General features: G+C 42.6%; 1 protein-coding gene across 5 annotated transcripts in view; it reads right to left on the bottom strand.

The window, feature by feature from the left end:
- The window catches only part of LOC125745415 (calcium-dependent secretion activator 1-like), an 86,874-nt gene that overhangs the window by 16,681 nt on the left and 51,490 nt on the right, over positions 1-18,703 (bottom strand). For 3 of the 5 annotated variants that reach the window (XR_007398667.1, XM_049018293.1, XM_049018294.1), the window contains exons 8-18: positions 17,329-17,468; positions 16,661-16,727; positions 15,491-15,599; positions 14,818-15,030; positions 9,265-9,401; positions 8,681-8,868; positions 7,088-7,189; positions 6,841-6,904; positions 6,508-6,631; positions 3,776-3,808; positions 521-627 (exon numbers count right to left, since the gene is read on the bottom strand). Coding sequence is in view for 4 of the 5 variants with exons in the window: in XM_049018293.1 (XP_048874250.1) it covers positions 521-627; positions 3,776-3,808; positions 6,508-6,631; positions 6,841-6,904; positions 7,088-7,189; positions 8,681-8,868; positions 9,265-9,401; positions 14,818-15,030; positions 15,491-15,599; positions 16,661-16,727; positions 17,329-17,468 (1,284 nt within the window). In the remaining variant the exon portion in view is untranslated. The remainder of the gene's footprint in view (positions 1-520; positions 628-3,775; positions 3,809-6,507; positions 6,632-6,840; positions 6,905-7,087; positions 7,190-8,680; positions 8,869-9,264; positions 9,402-14,817; positions 15,031-15,490; positions 15,600-16,660; positions 16,728-17,328; positions 17,469-18,703) is intronic. The other 2 variants (XM_049018296.1, XM_049018295.1) reach the window with 1 other exon arrangement.

Below are 18,703 nucleotides of genomic sequence, written 5' to 3'. Positions count from 1 at the left end.
ATCTGCACATCTTAGAATGGTTAGACCTCATCTGCATCTCGTGACTATTTCAAGTACAATCTCTGCAGAGCAAACATAAAAGTAAAGTCCCCATTTTGGTATCTGTGTTTAACTTTCAGAAAAACAACTGTGTTATTAAATTCCCCGTTGGCCCTGCTGTCTAATACCAATTCATGTTTTGCTCAGAATACAATTTTCTGAATGCTAATAAGCATTAGCGCACCCATCGTGGCAAAGCTGCTGTATCAATGTGTCAATCTATTCATCTATCTATCAAACAATACGGACTAAAAAGAAACATTTCTTTCCTAAAGCTGCACAGGCAAACAGATCTTTAAAGGACTGTAATTCTCCACCAGGCATGCACATCAGTGTGCCAAGACTAAAGAACATATGAGTCAGTCATCTTGCCCTAAGAGCTTCATGTACGTAAATAGCAATTCGCATGACACTGGCAGCGCGAGTAAGCGTAGGTGGGGGCCATCCTCTGGAGGTTTCGGACGGGGCGGCGCTGACTCACCTCGGCGTGGTGATCCTCATTTTGTTGAAGTACTTCAATGACTAACTCTGCCATACGGATCGTGTCTTCCAGTCTCTTGGCAGGAGTGGCTAATCGAGCTGCGTTATCTGGAGCAGAACGATGGGCTGGTTACGAAAGCGGCTGGTGCCAATCGACCAAGTTCATGTTTTTTTTATTTTTTTATTTTACTTTGATGTTCATTCATTCCTAACTCATGCTGATAATTAGCATGCAAATCATCCAGGCGTTTTAACTGTCACTTAACTATCAGTGCTCTGGGTTAAAAAAACATATGTTCTCTCCAATACTAAACACAACCAAGATTCAAGATCACATTCTTAACTGAGATTACTATCATTTTTAGAAATGATCATTATTATTATTAATATTATTATTATTATTGGAGAAGTATAATAAGCTTAAAAAGCTTTATAATTTTAACAAGCCATTAGGTAAGATCAGAGAGAACAGAAGAAAAGCTCTTTAATGACATCTGACAATTACCATCACAGCACGGACCCTAGTCATGCACATGATTATCAGAGCACAGAGCGGAGAGTGTAACTCCCAGCTTAAACTGGTACCAACACAACAGGAAAGTTAACAAGAACAGTACAGGTATAATGAGTCAAACCAAAATGATAAGAATAAAAAAGAGCAAACATGTTACAGTCATCATGCAGAACACTGTGCGGCAAAAATGTTGTTTCGTGTCAAACGCTGAGTCAAACATGACAGACGCTGTTAAACATGGAGAATGCATCCCTCTTGTGAATATCAGCGCAACACTCTTCAGATCAAAGCCCCAGAACATTGGTTGCCTACAGCAAACTTTCAGAAAGCAAATTTGTGAAGGGAGGTAAAGTTATATAAAAAGCAGCAGGTGACTTTAAATGAATATTATATTCATTCTTTCGACTAATGAAAATAAGTAAATTGGAAAAAGAAAACAGAAATGCATAAATTATTATCATCTTGGAGGCCCTGTCCTATCTACCTGTGGCTATAGTATGTAGGTATAGCTGCCATGAGACGGTGCAAAACAGGAAAGGAAGATGAGGGTATGGACCTAATATCGAATAAAACAGGCATGTGAGTGGACGGTAAGCACACCGATGGTTCCTGGCATTGGACGGGATACAGACGTGTTGTGATCCAGTACCACAGCTGTGATAGGGAGGTTCTCAAGGAAAAAAGGTTGTGATGTAAAGGGTCTGTCACATAATTCCATGGGTAAAGGTTATCACAATGTGATGAAACATAACTAGCTGCCAGTGGAGGTTCGCATTGACCTGCAGTTATTCTTCTGGCTTTTCCTTAACAAACATGAATTGCCTGAAACCTAAGAAATCAAATACCGCCTTATATAAATATCTAAAACTCCCACTGTGTAATCTTTCTGCTTTTTCTATTGCAGTGATAAGCATTGTGCATACAGGGTAATTCTAGGCAAATGAGCAAAATGCCTTTTAAATCTGACTGAACAGCTAAAGTGGCCTGAAACTTCTGGAGCAAAGACTTTCAACTATTTCAAAAACTCCTAGTTTACACATCTAAAGAAGCCCCACACAATTAAGGCTCTCTGTGACTCCGACTGTCAGTCACAGATAGACTAAACTTTTTCTTTTTATCCAGTCGGTGAGACTGATTTGTTCTGCTCCATGTGTGTCACGCCGATAGACTGCCACCTTGTGAGCAGAGAGCATCTGACAAAAATAACAGCCATGAAGTAAATGTAGCTCTTCATTTTTAAGCATAAAACAATAAAAATCACACTCAGGACACTGAAATACATTTTCTAGATGCGAAAAAATGGTAAAAAAAAAAAATGCTGGACCACAGGTATACTGTGACTGCTGGAGGATAAAAAAAAAAACAAGAAAAATGAGTTACATATCTGAAAGGACACAGAAACGGACAGCGGGAGCAGAGCCACTAAAGCTAAAAAACACTACACAAAAATCCTCTAAACTCTGAACCTCTAGTGTTTTATTTCAGTGTTCATCAGCCTTCCACTTCCAGCTTAAATTACAGGAACACTTCTAACAAAGAAATCTTTATTGTTCCGCAGTCAACATTCCTCAGTCGGGCAAGAAGATTCTGGAAGCATGGGGGTAATTGGAGAAGAACATAACAGGTGCGAATGACCCTGGTTAGAGCTTCCATAGGTGCTTCCTCCCCATCGGAGTGGACCATTGCTGACTTTACAGCAGAATCCTGCACACAGTTCCGCCCTCTAAAAGCAAAGTGAAAGGCCTCAATGTGATGTATTACCATTGGTGCCGTGAGTGGAGTATGGCCGTAAGGAGAGTCATTAAAAATTAGCAGCGGGAGAAGCTGGACTTGGTGATGGGGGGTAGCGCCCAAGGCACTCGGGGGCTTTATACGCACCAGGATGCGATATGATGCCTACGGCGGCCTTCAGAAAGGTCACCTCTGTTTCTAAAACCTCAGATTATACTGGCCTGCACAGCTTGCGTCCAACATCCTGTTAGAGAATAGTGGCTGTCCAGCACTAGCCAGATTTCCTTGCAAGATTTATTCCACAGAAAGGTGTCAAAAAAACAGGGTGTGCTTTCTGTCTTTCATATAGCACCAGCAAGTGTGTATCAGCGAATAATATTTGTAATAGCAGAGCAAAGCCAGTGAGACAGGTCCAAGTGACACTGGCAACAGTGATAAAAGGATATTATTCTAGTATTGTATTATCATTAAAATTGTCCTACTTTCATATCTAGAGTATTAAAGCAATGATTATGATACTGAAAATGATTAATATATTAGTGAATGAATTACCATATTTATGAATGGTGGAGTTTTTAAGTATTTCGATATGAGTGCCTTTGAGAGACGGTATTACTTCATTCACATTCTTCATTCAGTTTTCATTTGATCTTCTAATGAATTTGCCCCCACCGAATTTTGAATCGAGTCACAGAAAATAATGAAGAAATACCATCTCTTCTGTTTGGTATGATGGAGATACTAAAAAAAATTCTAGTAATGGATCAGCGGGAGAATATATCAGAAATCACTAACTAAGAGAGGGCTTCATTTCAAAGTTTCAAAAGGCGAGAGGAGAATGATGTGTGGATCGACACCATACTTATTCTAACACGCTAAGTATCGCATTATGTGCTGCTGCATTTGCGAGAAGTTCAGTGGCGTGTGAGTACCGTGTGTGTGTGTGTGTGTGTGTGTGTGTGTGTGTGTGTGTTCATAAACTAGGCCAGAAATCAGACAGAAGGGCTTCACCTGGATCCTTCTGATCCTTTTGATCTTTCTCAACTTGAGATAGAGAGAGACCGAGGAGGAGAAAAGAGACAAAAAAGAAAAGATTTCAGGATTAATGAGAGGCTGGCGAGAAAGGCATGTCCCCTAAAGTGGCCGACCAGGTCGTCGTTCCCCTCTGCCTGACCCCGACCCCAGGTGACCCCTCCCTCTGGTGGCTTCATATGAAGGGAAGACTTTTGTCAATGGAAAGCCAGGCGATGGACAGACACCTTTACAGTCCCATAACTACGAAGAGATGTTAGCCTGATTAGAATAGTACAAATCAACAGACATCAACAAAACAAATACACACAAATAAAAGGCTAAAGATGCGGTAACAGGTAAGACACAGAAAGCAGTGGCAACTCTAGACGAGACACACATATTTGTGACTGGCAATTGAAAACACTTATAAGTACTCAATATGCATACACACAGACAGCTTTCCTCCTCGCAGTTCCCAGCTGCAGCTGGCTAATGTCCCTCGGCTCCCAGAGCAAAAGCACTGTCATATCTGTTCTGCACTGTGTACCAGTGACAAGTGTTCAAAAAACTGAGGGATACACAGAAGCAAAGTAAAAATGCATTCAAGTCACAGGAATGAGCATCAATGCAAAGAAGCTTACAGGTATTTCACGTCTCTCACAAACAGATGGACGCTCCCTTAGTTCCCGATTACACAGTAGAACCCCCCCCCCCCACCCCACACACACCTCCCCCAAGGACCGCATCGATCTCTCACAGCTGGTTTCCACAAACAGAAGCACGAGATAGGGAGGCAAAAATACTTGAAGTGAGAATGCGGCATCGATCGAGGGCTGTTTTTGGCGTCGGGGGGAGGGGGTGGGTGGGGGGGCAGTGCTGGGAGGATGGGAAACAGAAAAGGCGAGAAATGAAGCACTGGGATGGTGAGGCTGGTACTCACGAATGGTTAATTCCATCACTTGTGACGCCAAGCAGAAGACAGGATGCTCAAACATTTCTCTCTTTTTCCCTATAAAAGAGGATTTCGGCATGCAAGAGGCTTCGGTCAGAGGTAAAGAGGGTTACAGGTTGGGGGGGGGGGACACCGTGTCGGGTCAGAGGGTGAGAGCTTCCTGGCCAGGTTGGGTGCAGGATAAAACCACCAAGGGTCAGCAGTTAAAAACCAGTGAGAGACAGGCTAGGTGGGGCGTCCGCTGGACCTAAAGCTCAACACAGAACTGTGGCCTAGAAAAATGACGCTTAGATTGAAGCTTTCCAGGTCATGGCAAAAATATGAGAGCAACACAAAAAGTTCAACTGGTTTGCTCCCAAGATACCACTGGGATAAGATTTTAGTATCTTGAGCATATGTGGGTATTTCTTTTTAGGCATAGACTGCACCAGGCTGGTATCAACACTGAAAAGATGTAATGCAGGGTAATATACAGTAACCCATTAGTTAAATAAAAAGATAATTCAGAACAGTGGTAAGTTTATGCCTATTAAAGAAAACCTGCATAGAAGACATGCATTTGACCAATGTTGATCTGCCCTAGAGGACAATCCCAGCATGCTTTGCACATTGGCTTCTTTGCCACTGTTTATGCAACCATATAAACAAGTCACAAAGCCAATAGTGAGGAAGGGGGAAAAGAGAGGGAGCAGAAAGGATCTGGAGGTGGTTGAGGGAGGGGTGAGGGTTTTTTTAAGAGCTGAAGAACAGGACTGCTGCCTGAATGTATTCCCACACCTGAGCTATAATGTACTCAGGGCTACACCGGCAGCAATAAGAAAAATAGCACAGGTGAAGCCAAGCATACAAAAAAAAGGACAGTGCGAGTTCTCGAGATATAGAATTGAATGCATTTTTACTCACACACTTCTAATAAACTGTATATGACCTACGGCACTGTTAGAACAGACCTGAAATAAAGCGTGCAGTTAAAAATGAAAAGTGGAGCTGTCAGTCGCACGGGGGGAGCGGCATGGAAACACAGTCACTGTGGAAAAGAGAGAAGTCAGGACGCGGGAGCAGAGGCAGGGGGATCCACCACGGGGAACCTGGAAATGCAGAGTGCAGGAGCTGTTCCGTATGTTCTGATCTCAGGTACACCGCACTCACATTCACCACAGTCAATGGATGCTTCTTTAAACACTCAGCAGAGCACAGACTCATCTGCCCCGCAACACTGGAGCTGCTCAGAAAAAAAATTGATTTGTCTTCTTCCCCCATTACTCCGCTTCGACATCTGTCGTGTCACCTTAAATGAACCCGAGCGGGGGCGTGGCCACTGCACCTGCAGATGATGCAGTGGCCAATCGGCAGTGACCATGTGGGAGGAGCCTGTGCGTCACTGCCATCTGTTTCATAACAGCACCCGAGGAAAGAGCTGCTCTTTGACCCAATCTCCGTTTTTAATACTGCATCACTGACAGTGCTTTACTAATCAGAGCAAAGAGATATGACAGCACTGGAAATACCAGAATTCTGCTTATAGATGAAAATGTGTTATTAGCACACAAACAACAATGAAGCTATAACCTAGTAAAACACATTACTTAACAATTACACAAACAATATAGGCTAAAGTAAATAAAGGTTAGTTGAATTAAGTCGTATTATAGCATTCTCTCAATGTAGACATATTTTCACATGTGACCTCTAAAACAGAATATGACCTTTGCAGACACTGTGGGTGTCCTATGGGCTAAAATAAAAAAAAACCCAACTGCAAGTGAGTATTAGTTACCTTCAATTTTGGCGTATTCAGTGATGCGCTGGTAGTTAAGCAAAGCGGCCTGTTCCAGACATTTGCGAATCACACCTTTCACCTCTTCCTGTGGCACTGGGGTCACAATATCTTTCATAAGGACCTGGGAGGGATTGAGACGCACTTCAGAAAGGAAACGCACGGCTCAGATCACGTGACTCTCCAGTGAATAATTAGTGGTGCTGCTCTTCACATTACTTTAGTTCTGCAGAGCTTTATTAAAGGCTAAGAACGTAGGAAGTTAATCTTAAGTTCTAAAAATCAGTCAAGTCTGGATTTCTCGCAAAGTAATTGAAAAATAGAATTACACACCCTTTCTAGTAAAGACAAAGTAGCTTTCAGGGCTCCTTCGGGACGGCCGAATGGAAAGCTATATCTGTTGGATGAATCAGAACATGGCAGGATGTTCAACGTCCCATCTCAGTACTAATATTACCATAAATATTCCATTTAACTTCTGATACTCAACATAAAGTGCATTAAGGCATTAAATGAGACAGTTGAATTTTTCATTAGTTATTTCTTGTACCCAAAACAGACCATAGAGTAAGAAGTGTACCTGAAGTTAGTGATCTTGTCCTCCAGAAACACACGCAACTTCTCTTTGATATCCTCAAACCGTTCCTTCTCATCCACCTTGACGGTTCCTAATCCATCTGGCCTGAAAACGACATTCACTCAGTCACAATCCGATACTCTACTCTAAACGCTGATGTTATTCTGGTGAAAGGTCATGCATCCATATTCAAAGGATTGTCCCGTATACTTCCACATCATCTGTCATGGCATGTATAACATCTCCCATATGAATAGAAGATCAAATATTATTCAGGTATGTGGAAATTTTTTTTTTTTTATTCATTTGCAAGGACTGCTCTGACAGACTGACTGACTGTGAGGCAGTCTTCACGTTCACACAGCCACAGGCTGCCACCTCAATCCCGGCCTTAGGCCACTGACCACTGGCTTCCTCAGTCTCCCTCTACGGGGCTCTCAGCGCCCCCTACAGGGCTGACACTGTCACCGGCACAGCAGGGAGTACAGTCACGTGGTTTGTGTCCCACTTCAATCACTCTCTGCCAGTGGGGGATCATGCACACCCCCTCCGTGTTACAGCAAAGAGTCACAGGATGGGTAGATGGGACTGCTGTTAGAGGGAGGGAATTTGGTGGGTGATGGGGAGGGGGGGGACTTTTGGCAAGGTTATGCAGTATTGCAAAAAAAATAAAAGGGCCTTAGAACACCAATCTGGTACATGTTCTTTCAGACAGTACTGACATATTTTTTCTGTTAACACTAAGTAGCTTCATATTCTGCAGCTTTTTTTTTTATCTTTTATACAATGTTTTTCTCAGGATGGTGATCTTGAGTCAGAAGTTATGGGAATATATGCAGTATTAATAGGAATTATTCACCCTTGGGTAGACTAGGGGAATGCTATGGAAGACTGTGGTGTTGGGGGAAGCAGGAAGGTAGAGATTTCCACACCCCTGTGGTCCTGCAGCATGTCACAGTCGGTCACGGCTGGCCGATGCAGGCCTTTCTGAACAATCAACACCTTTTGCCTGACCTGCTGCAGCTTGGAGGCATGCAGACCTCTATGATGCAGGATCCTGACAAGCACGTGCCTCAATATGCAAGTCAGAGCCGCAACCAGGCATGTGTGTGTACACCGACATGCATGAGGGGTCACGAGAAAAGGCGAGTGTGCAATAGTGTCTTTGGGCCACAGGAAAGAGGGCTCAAAATGGATCAATAGTTATCCAACTTACTGGTTTGTCGTCTTTGATGTATTTTATTTCATAGCTTATGGGTTGATCTGCCCCTCCCCCCCCCCCTAACGTAGGCTATATCGGTCTGACAATAGCCCCATAACACACAAAAATCCTTTCTAGTCACTATTTCACTTGATCTTACACAAGGATACTTACATAAGAAAGGAAACATAACAGGGTCAAAAATAATTACTGCCTGGGTTATTTATGATGCAATTGAAGACTGAAAATAAAATCACGGTAATAAAAGCACGTACACACAGGTGATTTCCATTGCTTTCGTCTCTTTCTTTCCATAGGCGGTCACTGATTCTGATTGGCTGCTGAACACCATTCAGCCACATTCAGCTGCTTATGGACGAACGCACGAGGCCTACCTGTTACCATGGACATGAGAGGCGCAGAAGGCAAAGCTGTAGTGCAGCAGGGTGGGGTCGATCATGGCCCCGTTCTCAGCACGCTCCAGCAGGTCCCCCAGATAATGCAGGTGTCTATGGCAGCCCCGCACACCATTGCGGGCGCAGTACTCATCCAGCACAAACACCTGTCCTGGACTGAACCATCCCTGCGGGACGCATAAGGAGGAGCTAAATACCACGAAAGGTAATGAGGGGCAGGGAGAACAGAGGCTTTATGCTCAGGAATTAGAAACGGGGCCAAATTTACATACAGTGCATTAATTTATTTAGCAGACACTTTTATCCTAAGCAAGAAAAAGTTGAAAAAGCAGAATAAACTAGGGTTAGGGGTCTTGCTCAAGGGCCCAACGGTGACATCATTCCACCGACCACAGGATTTGAACTGGTGACCTCCTTATCACGAGTCCTAACCTAGTGCTACATACCACTCCACTTACACAACTAATACAAGTGTAACTGCTTACTAAGTCACGTAGGGAAACACTTGGGGATCGAGGCTCTTGCGGGAAAAAAAAAAAATCGAAAGCGCGTGAGATACTCACCAGACATGAAAAGGTGTCATTGAGCCTGTGATCCAGCGTAAGCCGCTGTAAGATCTCGAAAAGGGAGGCGTGGTCAAAGCTACAGGGGTTAGCGGAGATAAACTCATCCATCCCATGTTTCTGAGCTCTGTCCGCATCTATCCGGTCAATCGCACATAGAAGAGGCAAGGATTCAGAAGAACAGACAGCATCAGTGCATGGCCAAGAACTGGGACAGAGATCTTTCAACAGGTACAACACGACATGGAGCTCTTTGCTCCAAGGGTGACTGATCTACCTCTACAGCAAAATGAAACAGTCACAGCATACATTGTCAACTTGCATAATCATACAAGAGCAAATGGGACTGAAACTGGAGCAAAATACTGTTTTTTTTTGTTGTTTTTTTGCAAATCTTTTGTGGGGCATGAACAGCGTGGACGTGCGAATCTGAATGTGTGAGCATGCATGAGTCGCCTGGGCTCAAACAGCTTCCCGGCCATGGAGATGAGCTGCGTGGATGTTACCATCTCCCCCAGACAGAGAGCTCATCAAGCCAAAGCACAACGCAAGCTTGTTCAAAGTGCTGCAATAGATTCTGCCATTCGCTACAAGTAGATTAAATTGGTTTCCTAATGCACGGTGAGTAGTGTACTGAAAGAAACAAAAAGTGATTTGTTGCTTTGCTGAGCATTTTTTTTTGGAAGCAAATTTGTCCAAAAAAATCAGGAAGACTGTATCCTAGAATTAAAAAAAAAAGATGGTTCCCAGAGGCTTTGTGATGTAAACATGTAGCAGCTGCCTATGGAAAAAAAAAAGTTTGATGCAGCTTCTTTCCCAGTTTATCTGCAAACACAAGCCAAGGCAGTAAAATACACTGCTGTTTAGGACGTGGCAGTGACATGCACGCGGCCCAGGAAAACATGAGCCCCAACCTCCTTCCTCAGCAACATGTTGGGAACACAGAGGCGGCGAGGTGGGAGCGGCGGGGAGGGATGGGGGAGGGGGGGGGCAGAGCCCACCTCTGGAACTTAACCTGACAAAATTAATTATACTCGCTAAAAAGGTTGGCTTGTCACTTCTAAAATTAGAGCACCCTGCTGCCTAAAATACGTTAAAATATCTAATAATATTATGAAATAGGTTAAATACATTTGAAAACTTGATTTTAAACTGTGAACAAACTGCACCTGTTTGGACAGCTATAAAAATATGTCACCCGATGAAGATAATTAAATGATTACCCATATTTAACTCTATGACACTAGTAATGAATTAATATTTTTAATAATTAACCTAAACTTCTTGGTTCATGACCTGTGCAAGAACTAAAATTAAATTTGCTAATGCTATTAATCTCTCCTGAACTGAGCCCTGCGTTAAACTGCCTATTTATTAAAAACAACAGCAATAAAAGAATCTAAAACAATTGACAGGGATGTGCTACATATGAATGAAATCACAAAGGAAAAGGTGGCTGTGTTCCCCTTAACAGGATGAAAGTGAGCTCGTGTGCGCATGTGAGCCAGGTCACATTTAAAGATGAGGATTTGGATAGTAATGAAAACACCAATAATCCATATGCACAGAAACAAATAAAATGTAACAAATGATGGTGACTGATGCCTGCTATTCAGTAATACATCCTTTCAAAAAAGAGAACTAAGAACTAAGTATAAGTTGTATAAGAAAATAAACGGATACATAGGTTGCCAGAAGAGATGTTTCCCTTTTATTCTGGGAATGACTTTCTCTCCATCAGTGATCAGGCAACATGAATGGCACCTGAAATTTACTCCAAGTCACCAGCAGAGGGCACTATAGCAGCAAGAGCAGACTGATCACCGTGAGTTAATGTCACTGAACATGTGACATTCAGCCATATAAATATTTAGGTTGACATTTTTATACATTTTAACTGAAATCTTACATTTGTGCAATATGGTTTCTGATATGACAAATGTACCAAAAAAAAAGATTCAAAATTAATATTTTCTTAAACAAATGTGTCTCCCAAATCATACAAAAGATATCCGTCAATTTAAAAACTCTAAACTCGAAAGGTATTTCACACCAAATGTGTTTGGCTGTGTTTTCATATGTGGTAAAAAACGTGGAATCTCCTTTAGATTAGATGGACTGAATTTTACTCGCTAATTGATTTAGCATTTGCAAGTTGACAATACTTCAGGTTTTCTTTTTCTTTTTTTGCAGTGTACTCATGAATTCTACGATGCTTTTAAAGCACACCACCACGATCATGTTCTATTAGGAGAGCAATGCATTTTGGTGCAAATACATGGGTAGAGCATGAGTCCAAGAAAGTGGAATTGTTTCATTCTTGGAAAGATGAGGCAAAGAAAATTCTGTATTTCCACCAACAAATGTATAACATCACATTGGTTGTCTCCTATTCAGGCATTCAAAGAACAAACAAACCAAAGCAACATGAAACGGATTTTAAAAATCTTTCCTGAAGGTGGAAAAAAATAAAAATAAAATGTCTAGCATCTATCCAAAGTCCATCTACGGTTGGGAAAGCCTGGAGTATTGCATGGTAAGGACTGGCCTCACCTACTCCTTGTCATTAGCATTCAGCATACTCCAAGTACATATTTGCCAACTCTCATGAAAAGTACATAAATAAAACAAATTGAGGCCTCAAAAGTAAAGCAAAGAACAGAGAATTTTACAGTAAAACTGACAGCTGAGTGATTTCACAAAGATCTCCACTCTATCTAGAAATAACTGGTTCTCAAAACACATTCTGTTCTAAATCAGTCTTTGTCCAAAACATTAATCATGCTACTGCTTTTTAAATAATTTTCATAACTTGCACTTATATAATATATTAATGTAAATTAGACAGAAAGAAATTTCCAGTTTTTTTTTGTCAGAAACTGGCAAACTAACATATATATGCCAGAGGTTGGACTATAGGTTTTAAATAAAAAAAACAATCCATCCATCTCTCTATCCTCCAACCTTGTATCTGGTATAGGGCTGCAGAGAGCAAAAAAAATAAATGAATCAATATTATATATCTTCAAAAAAGTAAAAAATTAATTATCCAAATAAAATCATATAGGGTAATTGATCCACTAATGTCAGAACAGGCTTACTGATTAACTAAGCTAACTGCTTTACTTTGAGGGGCGTTTACCACCAAATACAATTATGAAGAGAGAAGGCAATTATGCAAATACATAAATAGATAGATAGATAAATGTTTAACCAATATAATATGACTAAAAAAACCACATGCATCCTAAACTGGTAAGAATGGAAGCTGATATTCAGAACCTAAAAACCGAAGAAATCAAAGAGGAAATCTGTCTACAGAAGGTCTAGATATGGAGAGAGAATTAAGGAGGACAGAGAGAGAGTATAAAAAAAGCACATTGCCTTAGTCAGATAATCTTGGCAGGATTATCTGAGCTGTGCTGGCTACAGGGATGCACTTACCCTTCAGTCCAGCTAGAAGATAGCAGGATAAGAAGGAACAAACCAGAATAACATAAAGACTAGCAACAAGGCCGAGGAGAGCAGACAGGAAACCTAACCTAGCAGCTGCAGTAGTAAGGGGTACGAGCAAAGCATGAGAAAAGAAAACAGAAAAGCACAACTGGTACCAACACGAGAGAGAAAGTGGCGGGTTAGAAAGGGAGCGACAGGAAGTAGTACTGGGGGCGGGAGTTAGGAGTAACAGAAGGAGAGAGAGAGAAAAGGGAGCAAAACAGAAGGAAAGAACGGGAGAAAGAAGGTTATCAGAAGGTCTGGGCTTTCGCTTCATCGCTCTGCTGTAGACGATTTGTTTGCTCTTCTGGCGCTGGTGAGTTACTAGTGCAGTAGTGGCCAAAATTATGGAAACACTACCGATTTTTAGTGATTGCAGAACTTTATTCCAGTTACTCCAGTTACTTATTTAGTCATCCAATGTATGATATTTGTAAACATTCTATGATTGTTTATAAAAATTACTGCCAATATTTTGTGTAGTAACTTTTAAAGCGGAATGCCAAAAATGCTAGTTCTTCCCACAATTTTGGCCACTGGTGTATATGAGTACAGTCCAATGCAATACTTTAGTTCTCATACTCATCTTGCCTTAGCCAGTAAATATGACAGTAACATAATTTTTCTCCGTCAGTGAGTATAAATGGAGCATTATTGTTTAAGCACAGGTATTATGATGACATGATTCTTGAGAACTGATCATACTGTATGAATCCCTGCATTATCTGTATATTCCTCACCAAAATATTCTGCCTAGTATCTATATTTGCACGCAGGCTGTTAGATAAGTTAGTCTTGATGTTCACCTAGACTGCAATTGGCCAAAATAGCCATGGCGCTTGGTGAGGACCCTGCTGGAGAGTCACATGAGCAGACAAATGCACTGCAGCAAAGCTCTGAGCGAGACCTCTGTTCCCTGACCCATGCCATTCAACCCGACCTAGGACAGAAACACCTACGAGGGACCACAGTGTTTCGGGGGGGGGGGGGGGGGGGGGAGGTTGTGTCACAGTGAGGAAGCTTTGAATGGCATCTGCTGGCCTTCAGAATCAACAGGTCACAGAACGTCGAATGTTCACATACTTGACGAAACAAGCTAATGAACAAACAACACAGAAATTATGTTTATAGATTCTGTACAGCAGTTTATACGTTGGCTCTCACTAGGAAACCCTACTTATTACTTATATATTATACAGCATGTGTTATACTCTAATCCTGCGGCTGCAAACCATACACCCTAGGGCTGTTATACACCGAAAAACTACTTAAGTAAAATGAGCCTTATAAAAACTGCAGCCTATTCTTAGATTTTCTAGAAAAAATAAGTAAAAACAAAAACATCTGCACATTTTCTCTGCATGCCACCTATTCTACTAATTTATGCAGGTTAACCTTTCACAGGAATACTCCACTATGAGTTTATTGGGTAGGATACACACCAAAACCATGTTCTTCATTTTTTTTCTGAATAGTAGGATCTATTGTGGTTTAATACTTTATCTTTCATGTGTAGCAAGAGTGGCGTTTCACTGTGCACAGCCCAAAGATACGCACCGGTGTCTTTGTGAGTGTACCGTCGAGTCACAGAGACAGAAGGACATTCACGACACTTACGAATTTCAAGTCTGCACAGCACTAGGCAGACTTACCTTGGCTCAAGTACCAGATCAACAGGGGTACTTAAGAGGTGAAGGGGTAGTTAAGAAACGTGTGGGACACAGCCTCTTTGGGGGGGCTCCCGTTCTTAAGGAAATGAACCCTGACAGCGCAGAGTGTCACGCTACTGCGGGCGGGTTGGCGCTGTCTGCTATACCCCGAGGAAGTCCCCACAAGGTCTAACTGCGTCGTCACTCTTCAGTTCTGTAACCGCGGAAGGCCACAGAATCGGAAAGGAGTGCGGAGGGCGAGCTTGTGGCGTAGAAGCGATTCCTTCGAGGAGTAATTACAGAGGACTGTGTGGGGGGTGAAGTACTCTGTCTTCCAGAGTGTAACTGGAGAATGTGGCAAAAAGTGCAGGTGAGAGCTACACATCTGGACTGGTACTGGTTTACTTACAGAACTGGGAAATGGGTGCGTCCATCTGGGGTGCTGCGCCTCCCTTGGCGTTGAGCTTCTGCACCTGGGTGGGTGGGACAGGTTTGTGGGACTGCCCAGTGGCCCGGTACATAGCCTGAACCCACAGGATGCGGTCTTGCTCGTCGTCGCTGGCAAATATCACAGTGTCTCCCTCCTTCACTGCGTTGAAGAAAGCCCTCCCACCATCCAGGCCTGCAGAAGGGTAAAGAATGGTCCATTTCAGAGAGCCATGTGGCTGAAGAGCTCAGAAGTCCGTGCTGGGGTGGTAACATTCATCACTGTATGACTAGTGGTAATATACTGAACCTGGGCTGGAATGTTAAATCATCGTGTCTGTCTTTTAGACCAAAAACCAAATGTCTTCATCACTGTCAATGTCACTCGATTTTCCTTAAGCTCACAAAACACGGACTCAGGCCCTGAGCTCCAAGCTCACGTCCTATCACAGCCCTTCCCTAAATCCGTTTGCTTTTGTCTCTTGTGCTTTCGCTTCCATTCCTCCCTCATATGCCCGCATCTCTTACAGTGAGAAGCAGAAAAATAATCTCCACGCATGCGTACATTAAAGGGCAAAAACGTAAAGGCTGACTTTGCAGCAACCTACGAGTTGGGGGGTTTCAGGCAGGAAGTGGGTGTGTTTCTGAGAGTCTACCTGGCTGGGGGTCAGTGTAGTCCACCGTATAGCCATCCAGCTGAAGCAGCTCCTGAGGTTCTGCCTTCTTCTCCCGGTAGCTGCACATGGCAAAGGTGTACTGGCTCACCTGCCGAGAGGGAAACAAACTAATATCAGATAACAGCATCCACCTTAAGCAGAGAGGAGAGGAGAACCCAAAACCAGCTTTCATATGAAATGCTTATATTCCACGGTGTTATGTCTTTATCTTTGCCTTAACGGTGAATTGATTCTTAACCAATAAAAGAAACTTGGAAAGAGACTGAGAGTCGGCTTATTGTCATATGGTGAGAATTTTTACAGTAAATACCTTCAAATGTAGCATTTTTTTTTGCAATTTCAAACAAGAAGCAAGCTTATCACTGAGTCTTTTATGGGAGTTTGTGTGTGTGTGTGTACAGCCATCCATCCACTTGTCCTATTGATGGTCCCAGGTTGTCCAATCTCAGAGAACAACCTAGGACAGGGTGTCAACCCATCGCAGGGCACACTCACACCATTCACACCTACAGGCAAATTATTAACTATGCTTAACCTCAGGATGATTTTGGACCGTCGGGGGAAACCAGGGTTTCCAACGACAACACGGGGAGAACATGCAAACTCCACACACACACACAAGGCGATGGTTTGTGGCAACAGAACTGCCCAGTGCGCACTAGGTTTGCACGTGTGATGTTAATATCGACATAGCATTTCATGCACATGCCATTGTAACAACGCAGGGATTTAAACTGCTGGATAACTAAGCAACTGTTAGTAAAGGGAGCCGAGATGTTGTTGGGCATGATGTGAGAATCTGCCGGGCACCAGCAGAGGGCGATCAGCACTAGGCTGACCCACGGTAACCATAGTTTCCTTACTGTCGGCCACAAGGAGTGCTAACAGGACATGGTTGGCAACTAGCAATTTCACCAACCGGGGGTGATGCAGCCTTCCCCTGCATGCAAGGAGGATGTGGAGGCAAGTAGAGAATGCCACGCCCACCACACAGGCCCTGAAAAGACTGTCACCTCCTACAGAACCCCCATTACATATCTGTACCCTTTTTTCTGTAATAAACTTCCCCCAAGAGGTATAGTACTCATCTTCTATAAAATAAAATGAATGAATTTTAAATATGCTTATGTGTCCGTTAGTGTTTTTTACCTGCACTAAGACGAAGTACCGCTTTTTCCACCGCTTCCAAACATTTTTCCCAAATGCCCACAGGTACCTGCAAAAAATAAATTTTATTAATGCAAAAAAAAAGAATTAAATAGCTAAAATTTCTCAGCACTGTGCGATACAAATGAAAGCAATTTTGGATCCTGCACAAATGCAAAAGCAACCAGATGCACAATCTTTGTGGTTCTAACAAGTAATATATTTGTTTAAAGTTAATTGGCAGTAAAAGAATGTAAAGCTCCTGAAAAATATACTGTGCTTATATTATATTATAACATGTCCACTCTAGATATAGACTGCAACTTGTTTTTTTCCACACCCAAAATGAAATCTGCACTGTGATCTTATTGGTGTAAACAGCTTTTCTTTCTTCTGCATTCCACAGATGAATTATACTGGATTTATTCCATCTGGCTGCATAAACTGTACCACACACTGACGTCCACATTGCGGTGGACGGTTCTGCAATATTCCTCTGTATCGCACAGGTCTCCGGGAGAAACCGCCCCTAGGACGTCCAGGCGACACCAGCACACTATCGCGGAAGAGCGGCACTCCCCACATCCCGTGAGAATGCGCCGATGCTGAACAGCGAGCTTGTAGGGAGCGACGGTGCTGCTCCACGAGGCACAAGATGGTTGCCGTCTTACCCACAATGCTTCATATTCTGTGGCTTGTCCATGCGGATGGCCAACTTGATCTTCAGGTCGTGGTCAGGGCACGCCTTCGTCAGACTCATTTTATGTAGCTCGGACTGCTTGGGACTGTTGGGCGTTGGATGCAGGACAACCTGTGGGGATTATACAACAGCATAATAATAATAATAACAACAATAATAATAATAATAATAATAATAATAGTAGACAGGGGTGTAACGATACAGTTCAGTATCTGTGTCCGTATATTTAAAACTAAATAAAAAATTAAAAACACATCACCCTTTAATTAAAAAATGAACGGTAGGGGTGTAATGGTACACAGTATATTATTGTACTGTATGCCCCCAACGGTTCGATACGCACATGTGAACCATGGTATTACGATATGCCTGTCATTTTCCTGTACATATTGGTGTGAATATCAGATGGTGCTTTTTAACCCCAAAAAATGCATCTGAAAAATTGGGGTCATCTTATTTGCAAGGGCTAGAATTTATTGCAGTGATAATACAACACCAGGTGGCGTACCGAATGATTCAGTAATATACCGTGTACCGTTACATCCCTAGTAGTTTCGGTAATATACCATGTACCATTACATCCCTGGCAGTTTCGGTAATATACCGTGTACCGTTACATCCCTAGCAGTCTCGGTAATATACCGTGTACCGTTACATCCCTAGCAATTTCTGTAATATACCGTGTACCGTTACATCCCTAGCAGTTGACACTTAGTTTATAATAAAACAGCAAAGAGTTCATTTATTCTCATTAAGATACAATAGTGTTGATATTTTTGGTTTATGTCAGGGTTTCTATGCAAACACAGTTAAATGTCACTTGAAATAGCTACCCCAAGCAGATAGCACACCTGTCTTCTCTGCTGATGCCAGCACTAATCTCCTCCCCCTGCCTTTTCTCCCCCAACATGAAAGCGATCAGAAACTGTATCGAGATGGATGGGGTAAAGGGGAACCACTCTCCTTTCAAGACCTGTCCTAATCTGCCGTGAAAGCCTGCCAGCGAACTGGGCCGGCAAGGAGTCTGCCTCCACAGAAGCAAGAGATCCGGTCAAGGTCAGCATGACAAGGTAACGTTTAATAGCTCCACCGCATGCAGGGAAGCTACTGCCAAGGCTGTCAGTCAGGGCCAGTCGCAGCAGGGGCCGGACAGGAAATACAGAAGCTGCGGCATCCTGTGCCCTACAAGCAAAAAGGCTGAGCTCTCAAATACCTCACTTCTACATTTTCTATTTAAAAACACTTTTCTTCTATATATATATAAATACACTAATACCCCCAAAGAGAGAAAACGCTTGCAAGTTCCCCAGTCACAATGCTGTGAGAGTAAAGATCCATTTCCACTA

This window comes from Brienomyrus brachyistius, chromosome 6 (genome assembly GCF_023856365.1).
Source record: "Brienomyrus brachyistius isolate T26 chromosome 6, BBRACH_0.4, whole genome shotgun sequence".
Taxonomy (NCBI): Eukaryota; Metazoa; Chordata; class Actinopteri; order Osteoglossiformes; family Mormyridae; genus Brienomyrus; species Brienomyrus brachyistius.
Note: the sequence above shows the minus strand (reverse complement) of the source record. Positions and strands in the feature narration are given on the sequence as shown.